This window comes from Plectrocnemia conspersa, unplaced genomic scaffold, assembly GCF_051122295.1.
Source record: "Plectrocnemia conspersa isolate PC_06_02 unplaced genomic scaffold, ASM5112229v1 ptg000008l, whole genome shotgun sequence".
Lineage (NCBI taxonomy): Eukaryota > Metazoa > Arthropoda > Insecta > Trichoptera > Polycentropodidae > Plectrocnemia > Plectrocnemia conspersa.
Genome location: NW_028277172.1, coordinates 9,136,341 through 9,157,015, shown reverse-complemented (window position 1 = coordinate 9,157,015; position 20,675 = coordinate 9,136,341). Strand labels below are relative to the sequence as shown.

Here is a 20,675-nt window from a genome sequence, read left to right as displayed (position 1 = left end):
GCTCAGGTTGGACCCTTGAGAAACTCCCGAATGTAAATTAACAATATTTTTCAAGTAATTTATTTTTGTTTTTAAATGTTTATTTTATTCATGTTAATAATATATCCATAAGTGATTCTATCTTCTCACCGCTACTTAACACTGGCTGTCAAGATCACTTAATATTTTGTAAAAGTTTTTTGTGTGTCACCTTTAGATTTACCTCACAGAATTCCATTTGGAAAACGCTGCTCTATAATAAGATAAAAAAATATTCCTATTCAAACCGTTTAGAAAACTCGACTATCGTCTATTTTTTCTAATGAATTGTAAGTTAGTTTAGTAATTCACTTTGTTGATATAAACATTGATATTTCTAAAACTCAAATGCCACTTTTACTTTTATCTTTATTAAAATTAGCTGTGTTGTATTTTAAATATATTGTATGCTTGTTGGTATAACATTGAGTATACACATTAGTATGTATTATTAAATTACACAATACTCCAATATTTAATCAAATTGATAAAATTAATAGTTTAGATTGAAATTAGTCAAGGCGTATCGCCAGTAGCATATAATCAGTCTAATTGATTGCTATATTAACTTTCAAAATCGATTAATTACCCACTCATGCCTATACGTATGAAACTCTAAATTACCCACTTTAATATGCCGTTCGCCTGACAATGTTTGATTAGCACATCTTCATACATACTATGTTTAGATTATATTATGAAAGCTACTTTCAATTTCGTCGCTGCTCGGCTCAAATCGAGCATCACCTCCATTAACCCGCCATAATTACACAAAGCAGTATTACTTTCGTTTTAAAGAAATAAAACCGTGTATTTTGAAGGAGGCAAAGGCGTGATGATACCCGTCAGGCCGTGATGCACGTACAAGATGTAATTTCAAAACGTTGCTAAACAAACCGACACTCCCATGTTTGCGCAATTTTGCCAACTGTACTTCTGCCCATCGTTGTGGATGTTACATCTTTCACTTTGCAGCACTGTACGGCCGTTATCTCTATCTGTTACACCCATCCCATGTGGTCCGATAAAGGTACATTTTTGTGACTGATAAATGAATATTTGATATGTACATATGTATATCATACGAGTCACATTGCTTAGTCATAATAAATGAGGGGCGAAAGTTAATCGCTTGAGTGGAAAGAAATACTTTAAATATTCTGATTCTGATAAATAAAATATCAGTGTGTTCAATTTGCAAAATCAAAGAGGTTTTTTCTCACAATTATGTCTGTCTTCTTCAGATTGCCCTACTCAAACAGCGTTAAATTCTAAGATTTTTATCTGTAGACTGTATAACCAGATTGCTACAATTTATATTGTACTATACTGTTATAATTTTATAAAACAATAAGGAAAACTTTGTCATCTGATCAAACCTTGCATGATTTTTTTGCCTTGAATCTTCATGGCGCAATTGAAAGAATTTGACATTTATTTCGGTGTCATAACATACGCCTGGAGAAATTCTGGATTATCGGCGACTTCATTAAACAATAGCTTATCCACAGTTTTGGAACAAATTCAGCCGCTATTTATTTCTTACCCAAAATGTCGGTCAGAATTAATTCGCAAAGACATACGGAATACCAACTTCTTCAGCAATTTCCCTAATAGTGATTCGGCGATAACAAAGTCAATGTCCTTATTTATTTTCCATTTTTATCGATAGTTTTAGGTTGCCTATCTCTCTTTTCATCTTCAGTTTAGTTTAATCTTTAACGTTACATTTAATACAATTTTTATTATGGCTTTTAAAGAAAGATCGTCAAGCTTGACAAAATGCCTCGTCAATACTTGGCTTTCAAAAACAAACTACGCGTTCAATATATCTGAAGTTTAACATTCGCATCACATATGATATTGCTAACGTTAGTTATGTAAATGAAAAATGGACCAATATGAATATAACTAAAAACTAATATACGCACGAAAAATAGCATGTAATTATTTTAAAACTTCCATGAATTAATTAAAATTACCTAATTTTATTAGCTTAGATCTCAGATATTCTTATCATATTTTTCGGTAATTATTGTAAATTAGATATTTTTATTATAAAAATGTCAATTAGCATATTTTTTATTCGGTATCAAATACAATGAATTTAAAACCTATTATTTTGACAATTTATTTTTATTATATATTCTAGACATATTTGCATCATATAGTGACATCTCTTTGTTGCGAATACCGAAATAACAAAATTCCCAGTATAACGAATCTACAATTTATCCCCGAAAAACTTTCATACAAAATGTTTTTAAAATCTCAGTATAACGAAATATTTTGATCTGAATTTAAGAATGACGTTACAACTTGATACAATATTTCTCCGAATTCAATTTGTCCTTGACTTGGCGTGTGCCGAATGTGTTCACAAACGACATTCAATGTTATTTTGATGCTGTAGTAATATGTTAATTAAAAATAAAATAATAATACATCATCTTCCTTACATTCAATATAACGAATTTTCAGTATAACGAATTTTTTTCTTCGAGATTTCACTGTATATGATTAAAAAATAAAGTAATACTACATAATAAATACAATATAATAAATGAAATATAATATATAATACTACAATCAATATTACAGTTTACTATATTGTATAAAATTGTATGTTGTACATATAAAGAATAATAATTATTATATAATACAGAGTTAATAATAATGAAGGCTTTTTTTCCATAAATATAGTAGTGGGTTTTAGTTAAGTATATTAAAAGTAGAAAAAAATACTAAAAATATTTTTTTATTATTGATGGTCGTTTTTAATCGTAGTAATGTTGCTAATCTGTTTTTAAAATAATTTTTTTGATATCATTTAAGATGCTACTTTTTTATTAAAAACTATAATAATTAAAATAGAGCCTCCAATTCCCAGACTTTGCTTTCTGTCTAGTATCTGTAATTACTTGAAGGTATTGACTGATTACTCCACTATAACGCATTGGGCTTACGCCTGAAATATTATAGCGGAAGATCTCAAAATATTTACTTAACAATTTTTAAGGAGATGATAGCTGCAGTAGTATTAACTAGATTTATATAAATTTCTCTGAAAAATCTCGTAAATGTATCGGCTTTGTTAGCTAGTCAGTCTAATCCTTAATTGTGTCTAAAAATAGAACTTTGTTATTGAAATTCTTAGAGAAAAAATGTGATAGTTTAAAATTAAAAAACAAAATTACTAGAAATATGCCTCATTATTGAGAACAGTTTCAGAAAGATTTTTTTTATAATCGATTTAATCATTTATTATGGGTATGTGTGATGCGTAGCTTTTTTGTATTACACGTAAGTGGTATTAGAAAATTACAATAAATCTGTAAAAATAATAATAAAAGAACATGGCTTATTGCTAAATCAGATATTTATATTATAATATTTTTTTTAAAAGACTTGCTGAATAGTAAAAATAATATATTTTTCTATATATGAACATAATTTTCTTATCATTTGTATATTACAAACTTTATATACACTACAATTAAATCGCAGTGTAGTGAAAAATCATGAATTATTGGAATATTTTTTAATGTTATACGTTATAACTGATTATTAAATTTAATTTAATTTTTTCCGTGAAGCCATCATTTGCCTGTTTAGTCATTCCAAATAATATAAACATAGTTATTAAAAAAATCTCAGATATAAGCGCAAAAGTTTCACAAATAATTATTCATAAATACAACCTAAAAACTTTACACCACGACACGGTTAAAATATAATTAACACAATGTTTCGAAACAAACGGAAACTTATTTGTCCAACACATTTAGCATTTTTGTCAAGCACGCCATTAAACAACTAAAATTTGCATGCATCTCGCATATTTATGTACAAATTTCAAAATAAACTCATTTTATATTATGAAAAGTGTGTTTTTTTATTATTATTCATTATGTAAACTTTGATTGGCTATTGTCATTGTTCAACCAAACGCTGCGCATGCGCACTAAACCTAATCATTCAATTACACCTGAGTTGTATAAAAAAATCTTATCGACGTTATATTCAATACTCGTTTTACAATTGAGCTACTCAATAATAGAAAAAATCTTATCGAAAAAGCGATAACGCTTGCGAAGGTTAGTGTGTGTTCCGTTTAAAACTTAAAGGGTTAAAATCTTATAGGATCTAAGAGGTATTCAAGCAATACAGAGAGAATAGTATTTTCATACTTTTAAATACATCATGTTTATACTATGAATCTATAAAAAAAAAACATTTTAGTTACATACTAATAAAAGAAAAATCATTGAATATCGATTCTAAGCTTTCAGTAAAAAAAATCTTTTGAACACAATTCGCTGAAATCTTCTTTGATTGATGCAAAAAATCAACATCAACAGTGTATGTTTCATCAAATGTATATTTTCATATTTTTCATTATAGTCTACATAACATAAAGAGTTTTTATCCTAACAGAAAAAATATATCTTTTAAATTACTCAACTGGAGTGATCTCGCATTTATTAATTAATATTCTTCTCCTGCTAGCAAACAATTGCTCTGTTAACCCGTTGGTTGTCAATCCTATATGGATTATTATCTAAATATTGTAGTATTACATAATAATAAAAATGTATGTTGGGAAAAAATATTATTTCCCTTTGAAGTAAATATCAAACCTTCTTCTTTCTATGATTATCTTGGATCTGGTAATTCTCGGCAAAAAAGCAATAGCTTATATATATAGAAATTCAGCAACCCAAGGGATAAATATCACCACAAAAGTAAATCTGGAGTCGTAAGATCATAAAAACGCGTTGCCCAATGATTTAAAAAAAAAGGACTTTACTTCTCTTGCATAGTACATTTCAGATGTTTTACAGCAGGATACAAATAATATATTCCTTGCATCTTTATCAACGCTATTTTGTACACGTTGAGTATTTTCCTGGATACGCCTTTTCACTACGTGTGCAATCATCGACGGACTCAACTTCAGGTCAATTCAACTTTAAATTTTATCATAGCTCTTGGTATTTCCAAATATATTTTTTTATAAATTCTAGAAATTCACTGAGGTGTCTTTCGTTTATGAATTTTCTATAGATCTACGTTATCTTGCCATAGCAAAAGATGTTTTAAAAATGCAATCAAGCATATCTACGAGAGCTTATAAAGATAACTAATGATGCAGTTTAAATATACAAATAGTGATTTTTCCATTATTGTAAAAATTGTACTCTTGATAACACTTAATATAATGCGTATTAATAATAATTATAATATAAATATATTGGCACATAGGCCCTTTAGCATGTTGATGCAGATTCAACATGATTATATAACTAACTCTAAAGCGTTTAAAATAGCTCTTAGGTTCTTTAAAATTCACACCCTTTAATATTTGAGGTTAGGTTATATTTTCAATGAAAACCGTTGCACTTTCACGTTTACGTATTATCTAACGTACACACAAGCGCGTAGTCGTACTGTCGGTGTATGCTTTTTGATAAAACGCAACTACTTTTAGTTATCGGGCGTTCATTGTAAAGATGGCAACTTATCACAGAAACGGTGAGCGTTAATATTGTTAGCAAAGCTTAAATTATTAACAATTATATTTTAAATAAGGTAATGATTATGTTCGAGTATACTCTTTTATTTCTTGATTATTATTATGAATATAATGAAACGTGACTGAAACCGCAATTTAACATGGTGGGAAATAATAGTGTTACGGCCAAAATTAATCATTATGACGCGCGTCGCCTTGCATTTTAATGCACTCGTTGTTAGTGTCCGGAACATCACTATTTGTAATCGGGCGTGAACAAGATGGCCGACATGCCAATTTTGACAGATACGCTTTTGCGCAATGCAACAATAATTTGTTTATGATTTATGTCGTTTTAACTACACGTCGATGACGATAGCGATTTAACGTCAATCGTTAGCGAAGTTTTAACGACGACGGTAGTTGGCGCTAGTTTTTTATACCTTCAACTCCAATTACAAAAAGCCATTATAAAGGCAAATAATATACATCACCTAAATAAAACGATACAAATAGACGTTTGGTACAATTTAATCGTTTATATCAATATTTATAATGAAATATGTTTTCATTACTTTAAACCTATGAATTATAACAAGTTAAGCAAAGTCATAATAAACCATTTAAACCATTTGATATAATAATTGTTACGAAGTTCATTTTCATTACTTAAGAACAACCTCTTTTACAATTATATATTAATAACAATCAACATATTTATTTAAATTAAAATATTTTAAAAATATAATTCGTATTAACGTTATAATTATAACGTTATATTTTTTTCTGTATAATAAGATTTAATATAATTGTATTACTTAAATCATCCTTAGATAAAGATTTACAGGAACATTTTTTTTATTTTTAATGCTATTTTCTATTAAAAATTTTCCTTACGGTGTATAATTTGTTAGCCGGTCTGACTGAGGAATATAAGTACCAACCAAATATAAGTTTAGTATTAATTTAATAATCTGTCTTATTTAGTTATTGGTTTACAAACTTTTATATGAATATTATAAAGTTTCAGAAGGGATCTATAATAGTTACCGATATTCCTAATGTCTTTTCTCGTGTATGCTGCTTAAATGAATTTATTTATTGTGGGTTATTATCGATACAAGTACAATATTTTGTTTGACGAAGTATATTTATGTGTTAATCTGAAACAGCGTCGTTAATTGGAACGCCTCTCGTTTTCTTTATTTTTTATATTTTGCACGAGCGTTCTTTCTTGGATTCTCGCAGTGTTTATTTTGAACAAGTTCATAATGTCCATCCCACGTCTTTGGCCTTCTTTCCCTAATTGTTGCCCGGTTCGAGTGTCAAACTCGTGATTTCGAAACAGAAGTATCTGGAACTATCCGGGGGCAATATCGAAAAAGTTTCTCCTCGGCGACAATATCGTATAAAATCGTATGATATACACGCACGCGACAATAAAATATCCCAAGAACAATAAACAACATAAAAGTCGGTTTATTTATATGGCTTTTGTGCAGAGACCTAAGTGCGAGTGTTAAAACAAAGGTTTTACGACGCAATACACTCGAACGACGTTCTTGGTATTTTTGCGTGTATAGCCTCTAACGTTTTGCTTCAAGATTTAATATTGTAAGTTTTTTATTTTTTTATTATTATTTATATAATATAATATACGAGCGTTGCAGCAAATCATACTGCTATGTCGTCGAGAAATTCATATATTCGCGCATGCAGTAAATCAACCTGTCTTGCAAATCCTAAATAATTCCAAGCACATAAACATGTTCAATACCAATGCACGAGAAATAAGGTTAGTTACCTGTGAAAATATTAAAGAAAATATAATTAAAATAAGTTTATAATACTTCAAATCAACATTAACATTTGTAAAACAAGATATTATAATAAAATTATGCGATATACATAATGTTTTTACAGTAACTAGAATATTATAATTGCAAATAAAACAGTTAGTAAACATGATGGCTTAATTTAATGATTAATTTTAATGTGGCTACCACCAATTCTTATAGAGCTCAAAGCTCACCTGTTTTGCAAAACTTAAATAGCTTTGTACCAGGGACTGTATTATGATACATTTTAAACTTTATAAAAAAAATCACTTTTTGTTGTTTTAAAAGATTTTATTTTGTATATTCAAGCGTCTGAAAAAGAACTAAAAATAAGGCAAATATTTTTAATAAGCAAGAATATAATAAAAATATCAATCCTAGTCAATTCTAATTTATACGTTTAATTTTAAAACATTATAAAGATTCTTGAAAAGTCTATATTATTATATGGTCTCGAATCTTCTTTACCTAAAATGATTTGCCTCTTAATATGACTTAGTAACAAAAATCCGAGAGAAAAAAACTTTGTATATAAAATGTTGGGCATTATCAAAGTTTGAGTTTAAATGATTTTATGTACATCTGAAAATAAGATCATTTACGTTACTATTTTATCGCTTATTTATTCTAGCTACATAATAGTTTTGTATTCAATATAAAATAAATAATAGTAAAGTTCCAATGAGCAATATTTTATGACAATAATAAAACATACGTATGCTACAAAATATTGTATATACAATAGGTCCACTATAACTTTAATGTGGAAACTCGCTTTAACGAAAAGATGCTTAAACGAAAAATTCTATGTATATTATTATGCTCTAAAATATATTTATATTATAATAACAAATCATATTTTACGACATGTTTACTATAAAATATATTATTTCAGGATATCATATATTTATAAGATTAGTCATTTACTGTTAAATCAAACATATAAAAAAATGAAACTTTCACTAACCCAAAAATATTATAAAGCGCAAAATATAATCTAACAACATTTTAGCATGTATTTCATGTCTGCAAAAAAATATTTTATTATATATATATTTACATCTAATAACAATATTTCCTGAACTAAAACGAGAACATACAACATCGCTGGTTGGTTCAGATAGTTATTCATATGTTCTGACCTGATTAAGGATTTTAATTATAAGGTAGGAATATTTGGTTAAATAATATTATTATTTAACAAACACAAAAAAGTGATCCGTTACTAATATAAATAATTAGTATTTAAATTAAATTATCAGTAATTAAAACAAAATCTTCGGTATTTAATTTATGATGATCGGTAATTACAATAAATGGTTGGTTTTTAATTTATTGACAGTTGCGAAACGTCCATTTTATGTTCAAACCTAAAACTAACTTAACGAAACGTACGTTTGGAACATTTTGTGGTACTTGCTTGTTATCGTGGGGTAAATTTATTCAAAAATATATATTCATTTGTTTATACATTTTATTTATTTATATACATCATTATTCTGATTAATGCTCACTCTAATCTGTTTCAATTTTAAAACGTATTTGTGTAGCAAAACGTTTTTTGTTACATAAATACGTTTTAAAATTACAGGTTAGGTGCAAACGAACGGGAGCGAGTGAGCTTTGGTCAGAACAGTAAGCATCTCATGAATAACTCTCTGCAACGAACCTACCTTAAAAATGTAATTTATAATTGTAATTAATTCAAAAACATTACCAGTCAAAATATTTATTTACATACAAAAGGAGTATATTATATAGGTTTTTAATAACACAATTATTGTCGTAGTTTTCATTAAATTTCCACCAACTATACTAAAAAAATTGGTCTTGATATCTCAGTTAAGAGCATTAGCAAGCCTTTAGTCGCCATGTATAAAAATGAAGTGGTCAAATGTATGCTAGAACATATTATTATACTAATAAAATATCCTTTTAAATAAAAAATGACGTAAGAAATTGATCCGCGTAGCGAAAACTTTTACATTACTTCTAATAAAATAATGTAAAAATAATTTATTTTAGGAACATTTTATTTATATCATATATTGTGCTATGTAAATAATATGTGTGTTAAATATTATATCATATGTTGTGCTATGATAATAATACGTGTGTTTAAATATAAATGTGATATAAAAATTTGAGCATGGCAACCCTCGATCCAATTTTTCATATTTATTTATAACTGTAGTAAATAAATGTTATTTAAAAACAATTGTTAGATATAATCTCAGCCGTTCCATTTTCTCTACATTATCTACGATCTCATTTCAACTTCGAGCAACTTTTCCGGGGGGTGTCTACCAAACCAAACGGAGAACAACAACGTGTATGCAATTAGCGCCGCTCGGTCACGTGACGCTGTTGAAAGACAAATCGTCGCCGCTAGCAGCGCCTCTAGTGTGTATTTCGACGTCAGTCGCGCCTGATTGGAATAAACAATAAGCAAGTTGAGAAACAGAAAAGCGACAATGCGATTTTTTTCGATACTCTGTCTCTGTCTTCTTCCAGGTGACCACACGAACCTAATAATGTAAGTTTCGTCGGCAGTAATTTAAATAAGCAAATCTACTGTTAGGCGCGAAATTAGCGTATGACCCTAACACTCGGCGTTTAAATGTCTCAAGCGTGACATGTGTAGTCGTGTTAAATTGTTATGTGCGCGTCTATAAGTAGCCTAAACTGCTGAGGAAAATCTTGTGGTTGTTATGTCATATTATGTAAGCTATTTTTTATAGAAGAGAGATTTTAATAATACTTCCTAAAATTTCAATATTAAACATAGTAACTTATTCATTATTAATTAAATTCATAATTATTATCTATGAATTAGTAATGTCGTATAATCATTGAGATTAGAACAACTAATAGTATGTGAAATACATATGGAATAGATGTTATTGGTGTTCGAAAAAGTCACAGACGATGTCTCAAATTTTTAAATTTATAATAATAAAAGAAAAGGAGATTGAAGTGATGTTTAACTACATACAATAATAACTGAATAATAAAAACTAACATTACATTGAATGATTTTTAAATAAGACATGGAAGTATCAATGATCACGTAATGTAAATTGCAATGACTTAATAATCCCCCTTATTTTATAAACCTAGCTCCTACTGATTTACACCTGATTAAATATTTATAAAACTATTAAAATGAAGTTTATGAAAAATGTTAGATATTATTACGATTATTTTTAATTTTAAATTTATATGTGTAAACTGTAAGCTTATGCTATCACGGTTATTATATAATACTTAAATATTAAATATATGTAAGAATGAATATACATATACCACATTTATTGTTATAACGAGGAATTAATCTGTCCACCATGTTTTTATTCCGATCGTAAAATCACTTTGTATTTAATTTTTGATAACAAATTGGCCGGTGCCACGTTTCGGACATAAATCGTGGTCACCCGTGATTCAAGATATATTAGCGCAATGTGTCACAAGAGGCGCTCGCGAGTAATTTATCGAAGACGAGAAGAAACACAAAAGAATACACAAAGAAAAAGTGGAAAAAAATAATACATCCACACACGTTTCGAAAAGATGTCTGGACTATTTTTGTATTATGATGATGGTCGTTGTATTGTTTTCTGCGATGAACGCAACCGGACACTGGCTGGGAGATCCGAATCTCTCTCGCAGGAATTCTCCGATAAGTATGCTGGCTAATACGAAACGGCGGCCAATTCCCATTTGTTCCTACAACATACATATGTATCTATCTAGTCATTTATTTAGAATGTCGAGGAATTTTAAATAGCTACACGGTGTAGCAAGTGGCGAACAATAAAGCTTTGTAATGAACGAGATGTTATGAAAATTGCGAGGTGGCCAACCGTGACTCTAATATGATTTATGGGCGTTTAAATGTAACCCGATGCTATAAATTTTGTGTATAATCGGATGGGCTTATATCTGAGAATACTCAAAGGGATGTTAAATACCTATTTTGTATTATCTTCAGGTATATTTGTAAGCGATTTACTTTATCTCAATTGCAATTACTTTGTACTTGATTGATTTAAACTTATGGGCAGCTAGCTTTCGTCCGATCTCCTACCTGGGCCGTCGCGAATGACAGCGGCAATCGGTTATACCGGCGCGAAACTATTTCTAATCTCTAACATGTTTTACTGCTTATTTTGTTAATTTTGTTTATCCTGTTTAAACGTATTGAGCTAACGCTTATATAATAACAAATTTAGAGATTTGGGATTTATATGACTAAATTTATACATGGGACTTAACAAGATATCTCAAGAGATATTATTTATTATTTTACGATTGTTTATTTCGAAGATATAATCGTACAAATTGTAGTTTTTGGAAAACGTAGTTTTTGTCAAAATTCGTATTGATAGGCATTACACAATCGATTAATGTTATTAAACAATACCACGTGCTGGTATTTATAATTAATAGCAGGCTTATACATAATACGTAGGAATGAATAAAAACTCGTTCCTAAGGTAATTAAATGCATTGCAAAATGAAATTGCTTTAAAAATATCTTTCTAGGCCTTGTATCTTTACTTTCTGAATATCACTTATGTATTTGTTTAAATATGGAGGAACAAATAGACAGAAGTTATTATTGATATTCTAAAAAATATTTGGGAAATCTTCATAAATAAAAAAAAAATAAAATTCCTCATTTTTAGTAAAAATGTCTGAAGAGCAATGATTGAAAGAGCAAAAACAATGATTTAAATAAATATGAAAATCTTAATTGGTTGCGAAAAACTCCAGATAAGATATTTTCTGGATTTGTATCTTTACTTTATGAATATACAAAAAGATGTTAAATGTGTATATCTTTGTAACATTTAGAAAATATTATTTGGTATGATAGACAAGTTTTGAAGCGTCTTAAAAAATATATTATTTTATTAGGTAAGTACAATATAATTAGATACACGTGACAATAATCAGTGCAGCGATGCAGTCGTAAGAAAAAAATATATTTTAAATCGAAGCATGATGCCAAATGGGACAAGATCTCTTGGGGTCACGCACGTCACTGCCAACCAAAGAAAACGCGTGTTTAAACAAGAAAAATCTTCAAGTCAATAATTTCTCATAATTCACGACAAAACACTGCCAACTTTCACTGCACAATACATACAACTATATTTTGAAGCAAATTTATGATGACACACTTAAAACAGCACTTGAAATATATTTTAAGAAACAATTAAATATAAACTTATTATAGAAATAGATATTTAAGAACATATGTATTTACCAAAAAAATACAATTATAAATCTAATTCATGTGAAAAAGTAACTTTAATTTCAGTAATTCAATTTAAACACAATATGCATAATAACTTATGACTAAGCGTGCGGTTTCACTTGTGGTTTCATCTCAAATGACTATAATTTCACCTTAGTTGCTTATGCACTTCATAAGAAGTACTCTAAGTTATTATAGTTCGAATATAAATTAATTAAAAGTTGAATCTGCTGGAACAAACCCGAACAAAGCTCTCTAAGCATAACATGAAATATACAATAGCATCGTTAGGGGTTAGTCTCTATCTACGAATATAGTCTTTGATAAATTGCATGAACTATGCAAAGTATTTGTCATCGTCTAACAAAAATGATTTTTATTTTCGGTATATTCGTTTTAGGTCACGTGTATATCTAATAAATACGCCACAAAGAGCGCAGGGGACGCTTAAATATAAACTCGGTGATTTGATGCAAAAATAACATTTAGAAGAAAAAAATATATATAGTAAAATCTAAATGTAGCGTCGAATTTACTCTCTGTCACTAGTATAATCGGTGACGCAACGTCTTTGAGTTTTACTTGATTTTTGTTAGAACAGCCTAAAAAAATATTTATAACTATGATAACATTAAGATTAAGATTCAAAGATTTTGCTATGCAAATTTTATTTTACGACAAATATGTTAGGATATATTTGTAAAAATAATTACTACACGGAAAATTTACATAAATTTACCTAGTACATATTCTGTGGCTAATATATTACGTAAAAATTGACTTTGTTCGTGACGGTGATGTTTACACTTTAAAATATGTGTAAAAACTCGAAGGTCGCTTATGATTCCGTTTTTCCGCCATAATCTTCTCTAAAAAGTTGAATACTTTTGACCTCAAAACGTTGCGCCGATTCATTCGCTATTGCTACTGTACTAGCAAATGTGCATTTTCTCATTGTTTATCTAAAACGCAACAAGGCCAACCTTTGCCTATGTTTATTCATAGCTTACACCAGTGTAAATGTTACATACATTACAGGCTTGTATAATACGTATTTTGAAATCGCAGTAAAAAGGGGAATATTATTATGCTGAATATATTGGCAGCCCTGCTTGCATACAATAATTTTCCTTAAATTATCTTACTAACCACAAATCAGCGTTTAACATAAAAAAACCCATATAACAAATATAAATAAAATACTTTTACATTCATTATTTTTAAAACTGTACTTTGTATAGTAATGAAATTATATAATTTTGTGATCCGACCGCCATTTTGAATAAATCTGACAAGTCAAAATAATTCAAATGACTGTTTAGTAATTAATTTAAACGTCGTCTGTATTAATTAATTTGTATTTATTACTGTAATATCGATAAATTACAATCGACAAACTAATAATATACAACGATTAATATAAATCTGCGTTGTAAACTAAAATTAGTTATGTTTATCATTCAAACGTTTGACGTTTCTTGTCATAATGGTCATAAATGATAAAATAATGACCATGTGTGATTTGTTGGTTTTAACTTACATAATAGTAGAATAAATATTATTTACCCTGAATTAAATAAAAATATTTTTAATAATGTTTTAAATTACACATTTTAATTTTAATATATTTTTGTTACTCCCTCTTTTAATATTCCACAATCAAAACAATAATAACCGATATTTTTTTTTGTTACAGAAAGAAAATTATTCGTGGGAATGTTGAATAAAAAATTAGGCGAAACTGAGGTACGAGCTTTATTTTCCGGTCACGGACCCATTGAAGAATGTACGGTGCTGAGAGACACTGCTGGTCAGAGTAAAGGATGTGCCTTTGTTACCTTCTCAACCAAACAGTCCGCCTTTGCTGCGATCAAGGTGAGCGTCAAAAATTAGATTAAATATTAAAAACAACAAAAAGAAGGTGAAATTAATTTTACAATAACTTTCAGGCACTTCACCATAGTCAGACGATGGAAGGGTGCTCGGCGCCGTTAGTTGTAAAATTCGCAGATACGCAAAAAGAAAAGGACCAGAAGAGACTACAGCAGCTGCACGCCAGCTTATGGGGGCTCACGGGGAGCCTGGCGGGGCCCACGGCAGCGACGACGCCCCCTGCGGCTCCCGCATACCTCCCGGCCGAAGCGGCCGTCTCACCTTCTGCCGCAAACATCCTTTTGCAGCAATTACAAGCAGTAGGCTTACACCACCATTTGTTACAAGGTATTGTTTTAATCCTACTAACATAGCTAAAGACGATGTGACGTCGTTGATCTTGCCGATCAAGTGTATGTAGTTGTTTTTTGTTTTTAATAGTTATTAGCGTAAACCGCGTGTAACTCAAATCAAACTTTCAAAACAAATCAGCTTTGCAATACAAAGATACAGTAGTAGCTTAAAATGGACACCGCATAACAATATGCAGCAATTAGTAAAGAGCTCTTTTATTCGTATTTTTAGTAGTGAAGCGGGGAAGCTCCTTGAAATAAATTATTGATAAATTTAAATGATCGAAGTAACAGCGAATTAATAGCTTCACTTTTGGATACGAGTCATGGATAACCACACCACATCGCTCACGATTGTCTGCAGTTCTACAAAATGCCTGATGCCTACCAAGCATTTTTTTAGTCACTTGCAACAGCTCAGGTAGGAGATCGAGCCTAGCTCATACGACGCAGTGTATGAAAATAACACGATTAGATAAGAGTCATAGTTGTCAATGAAGCGAAACTCCTGACCCTTATGCAACTACCGAACTAAAGCTGGCTGTCCAATATCTTTACTGCAACTGGAGCCTAATATACTTTACCTAAATAAAAATCGCTTCTATTTAACTAGCATTATATAATATCTTTTTAAATATTCCGGGTACATATTGTATAAAAATTTGAAACACAATGTTGGCAAGGACTAAATATAAGTACTGAAACACAATATATACAAGGACAAAAATAGTGACGCTAGTGGCTTTTGTTTACCACTTTGGCCCTAACACGACATATTTTGGCCATCTCTTACATATTTTTTTGTTAAATTGTTTTTTATAACAAATTAATATTAATTATCAAATTATGTGTATTATATAAAATTATTTAATAATTATTTATGTTTAAAATATAAATTTTAATATTCCAGGACTTGGAGCTCAAACGGCAGACGCAACAAGTTTATTAGCACCAATGTCCATGCAAAACTTAGTCACATTGGCAGCCATGGCTCAACCACAAATAACGGCAGCATCCCAAGCACCAACGCAACTTACTGCTCCGGCAACTTCTTTATGTAAGTATAGTTGAATTTTATTCAATCAAAATTAAAAACCAAATTTGATACAAGATGAAGTATTTCATTCATAGATATAGCACAAAACTTTCTGAAATGACTTAAATATAATTTTTTAGAATAAGTCCCAAAAGTCGTGAATGTATTTTGTTCGTCTTATTATTTATTATCAATAATATCGTTTTAAATAAAAACACTGACAATTAATTAACAATAAATTAAAATAATAACAAAGATTGAATTAACTGTGATGTAAATATATTCATGACTTTTTTACACATTATATAAAAATATGTATGTATATATTATATATGTGAATATAAATTACATATAAAAACTAAATAGAAAATTACAAATTTAGTATTTTCTTATTTAGGTCTTCTTGGGAAGACAAATCTTACAGGTAAAAAAATATACTTGTGATTTTTATATTTCTAAAAATCTGCTTGACGTTTATTGAACAACTTGCCTACTAATATTTATACATTGGTTATTCCATAAATTCGTGCCATTTTTTAATTAGTATAACAGATATTGTTTAGAGGCAAAAAATCAAAAAGTGCAATTTTTACGTGCCCTACAGAATGTTAGTGTGAGATTCGCCTTTTTTTTAAATGCTGGCAATATACATTTGTATCTGGTAGTAATTCAACATCACTTTATGATGCAATCTGCCTCAGATTAATTAATCCTCTTAAAATATTTGTTTTTATCGCCAGATGAGAAACGTAGAAGATTGAGAGTCCTGAATTAATCGTAAAACGCTAGTATCCAGCTTTTCAAGTGTCTGATCACCTTTAATACATAAAAATGTCTAATGAACAATATGGGCTGAATATGGGTTTGATTAATGTCCATCTTAAAAGCTATTTTCACTCGGTGCAGACGATAAAATAGCGCTGAATGAACTGAAAAATAAATGTTTGAAGACGTATGGCAAAAAATGCCAAAACTAGCAATCCTTAAATAATGGTATACAAATGGCACGTATTTATGGTACTATTCGATACAATATTATTTACCCATTAAAGTGTGTTTGTTTTCTTTATTCTTATTTATTTGATTCGTTTAATTATAACTATAACAAAAACCGTACAAATTGAGTGATTAACTATGTTTTTCAGGAATGGCTTTATGTATGCTTTTTTATTGTTTTACAATTATTAATTATATTTTTTACGTACCAGTAAAAAAATTGTATACGTTTAATAAAATACATAATGTAAATGGATAACTTATGTATATTATGTTTATTTATTAGTATCTGCTTGGATATGTTTATTAGTGCATGATTTGCAAATGTCATAAACATTGATGAGTAAAAATAAAGAATTGTATTTACAGTATTATATTTTTTATACAGGGTCTACAACAGATACACTTAATTCAGCATATGCAGCACAATTTGGAACAAACGCATTTACGACATCACCCCTGAGTAGCACGATAAGCGCTGCAGCAGGAAAGCAAATAGAAGGTGACCATAATAAACAAATATGTGACGAATTCTAGCGAATTTCATTATACAATTATCACCTTTTCTATAAAACTAAAAAAATCAATAACGTGATATGTATAATGAAGTTCTAATTGCGAATTTTTGATAAGCATATAACACCTAAATGTCGATTCAATGAACAAAACTTTATTTTAATTGAGCATATTACATATTGAAAAATATCTTATGCACCCATCTCTACGTGTATCTATAGCTTAGAAAGATATGAAGCAAATGTTTTAATGTAATTATAAAAATGAAGCTTTTGCGCCACAGTCGAGTGTAGGCATTGATTTTATTCAAGACTCTCCTCCACTTTGCTCAGTCCCAAGCCTCACAACACTAGTTGCTGGTGATGAGCATTTGAAAGTGCCTGTACTCTAACCAACGCATGCGCAGTCTTCGTGGGCTTTTCTTACCTTTGGACTTAAAGTTAACCGCTTTGCAGACTTCGAGTCATTCATTCAAGATAAATGTCCAGCACTCCTGAAACGATGTTCTTTATATATATTTAACAACTTCTATATATTTCAACAAGTACCAAATTCGTATTTCGAAACTGCTCCTACATTTTAACTTTTATAAAGATGTGTGTGAGTTATTTTGTAAATGTGTGCTTTTGATATGACTTTGTAAGCCTTGAAAACACTGTTGGATGAAACTAATCTCCTACTAGTCTCATCACTAGAATTGTTCCTGGACTTAAACTTATTTTTTTTTCATGTTATTCTTAAGTAACATCCTAAAATTTTTCATTACCCAAAATATCATGGCATTATCAAAAAGGTATCAGACTTTTTATGGAACAATTACTTTTACACAACAGTAATTGACTATCCTTTTAAAGCCAAATATCATACATTTTGATATCATATAATATATAAATTGGCCAACTCCAATTCTGGGTGTAAATGACAAAATGTCACTCTTCTCTCACTATTCTGATACATACTATGCTATAAAAATCTTGTTCATAAAATATGAAATAATCAAAAGAATCTACATTATTACTAAAAGTATCACTGCAAAATATAAAATTCTACCATTCGGTTCACAGACCTATCAAAAAGTATAAAAGAACTGATGAAAAATAGAAAAGATAGAGATATATCTAGAAGTAACTAAACTTATTCTTATCTGTGAAGTTGACAATTATGGAGTTAGGCTAAAAATATTTGAAAATAACCTCATTTCTGAATTTTCCTCATATAAAATGTACATAATTGGCAAGGAAAAAACGGCATCTGAAGATATAAAACGATGATTGTTTACATATTTGGTGAAATTTTGACGCTACTTACCTGCGGACTGAAATGGGGTGCAGTTATATAATTTCATATGTTTAAATTATGGCTTTTCTCACATTCTGTTCATTGAATCGACAAGTTTATCGCACATTTAACGCATCACTTACATAGAATGAGCTGCAATTTGAAATGAAAATGATTTCAAATTGTTTTCATTTCATAATAATCTTTCAAAGAATATGTTATTGTTCAAGCTAACGGTTTCTCAGGACCCGAAGGAGGCAACCTGTTCATCTATCACCTGCCACAGGAGTTTAACGACACGGACTTAGCGTCGACGTTTGTGCCGTTCGGACATGTGATTTCGGCTAAGGTGTTCATAGATAAACAGACCAACCTGTCCAAGTGTTTCGGCTTCGTGTCGTATGACAATGCTGCGTCGGCGCAGTCTGCCATACAAGCGATGAACGGCTTTCAAATTGGAACAAAGAGACTGAAAGTGCAACTGAAGAGATCGAAAGAAGCGTCACGGCCTTATTAGCATTAACTGAGTTCGAGTGACGCCATTCGTTGATATGTTGTTACCTCTTCAATGATATAGTGTTGCTCCATCGGACATTTATACTTATATGAAAAGAGAGAAAACATACATGAACTTGAAAATTGTTTGTGCACCTTTTGACCACTTGTAATTTATTAAGCGAACCCCATGTTACTTTTTTCTCCTAGACCATCTCTACATTATATGTTTATTTCCTACATGTTATCGTATATGAATGAGAGTGTCGTATTTTAGATAAACTAGTCAGTGCCCATTCTTGAAGAATGTGACCAAGATAAGCAAACATTCAGCTGCATGAACTACAGTCCATTGCTTATTGAATCTAATCTGATCTTTAACTTTTTATTTAAGCAATCTTTCTCTTTTATGTAACTAAAGAACCGGATAATCTGCTTTATTGTCAACAAAAAATGATAAATCTTCTCCTTTGGAAGAACTCTTTAAATATCGCACTTTCCAGCTCCGGTGTAAGCAAAAATTTAATTATTAGTGTTAAATTGCATCTGCTGGTATCTTTTGTATTTTTTTTATTGATTCAATAATAACTTTATATTTGAAAAAATATTATACTATTTTAAGCTAACAAATATATATTTTGTTGGCAATTTATACATGATCAGCATAGTTAGGAACGACGACTTCCTCAACTAACAGATATTTCTGGATTCCATCCGTCCAATACTCGTGCATGACAAAATATCAGACAGAATATATTTCAGTATTCAAGATATGGGCACTGTCACTATCTACTACACTCTACTATTTATATAATTTTTTTTTCCTCTTTTTTTTATTTGCATGTAATAATAATAAGATTGTTATTCGAGATTGCAAATTTTCGTTTTATATAAATCGTATTATATATTTTTTTTGTTTTCAAGTTTTTTTTTTGCTCGAAGCTATACACTCGTAGCTTTTTTTATTACTTATATAAATATTATCTTCGTTCATCAGATGTATTTTTTAATTTATATTATTAGATAATTCGACGACTGTGAAAAATCGGGCCAGTTGTAAAGAGAGTTGATAGATCGTAAAGCGGGTCCTCGGCTAAACTTTGAATGATGTGTGGTAGTGTAATCTCACGAATTAGTGTGAATATATGCCATAGTGGATATATTATATAAATATACGTATATACAGCACAATGAGGCCCCCTGATACGAGGTTGAACATTTAGCCGTAGGTCGAGCCCTTCATACCAAAGCTTATGAATTAAGCGTTCTGATCGGTCTTTTTAAATGGAAGTTTTTATTTAAAAGAATAATAAAGAGAGAATCTTTTTAAAAAGAAGGTTTTATTTTTATGGTCAGAAGCACATTTGATATTGATCAGAGTTTTATGTAGTATGATAAGAAAAAAATACAAACATCCTATCAGAACAATTTTATACACACACCCACAAAAAACTTTGTTATTGTAAATGTAAATACATGTCGAAAGTTACAAAAA

General features: G+C 29.6%; 1 protein-coding gene across 36 annotated transcripts in view; it reads left to right on the top strand.

The window, feature by feature from the left end:
• LOC148232911 (CUGBP Elav-like family member 1) overlaps positions 1-20,675 on the top strand; it is a 263,128-nt gene extending 242,453 nt beyond the window's left edge. For 9 of the 36 annotated variants that reach the window (XM_088190747.1, XM_088190740.1, XM_088190750.1 and 6 more), the window contains 6 exons: positions 14,331-14,509; positions 14,584-14,854; positions 15,770-15,916; positions 16,293-16,319; positions 17,280-17,393; positions 18,898-20,675. In XM_088190747.1, coding sequence (XP_088046873.1) covers positions 14,331-14,509; positions 14,584-14,854; positions 15,770-15,916; positions 16,293-16,319; positions 17,280-17,393; positions 18,898-19,202 — 1,043 coding nt within the window. In that variant the 3' untranslated portion in view covers positions 19,203-20,675. Of the gene's footprint in view, positions 1-6,565; positions 7,148-14,330; positions 14,510-14,583; positions 14,855-15,769; positions 15,917-16,292; positions 16,320-17,279; positions 17,394-18,897 lie in introns of those variants that run through there. The other 27 variants (XM_088190749.1, XM_088190744.1, XM_088190765.1 and 24 more) reach the window with 11 other exon arrangements.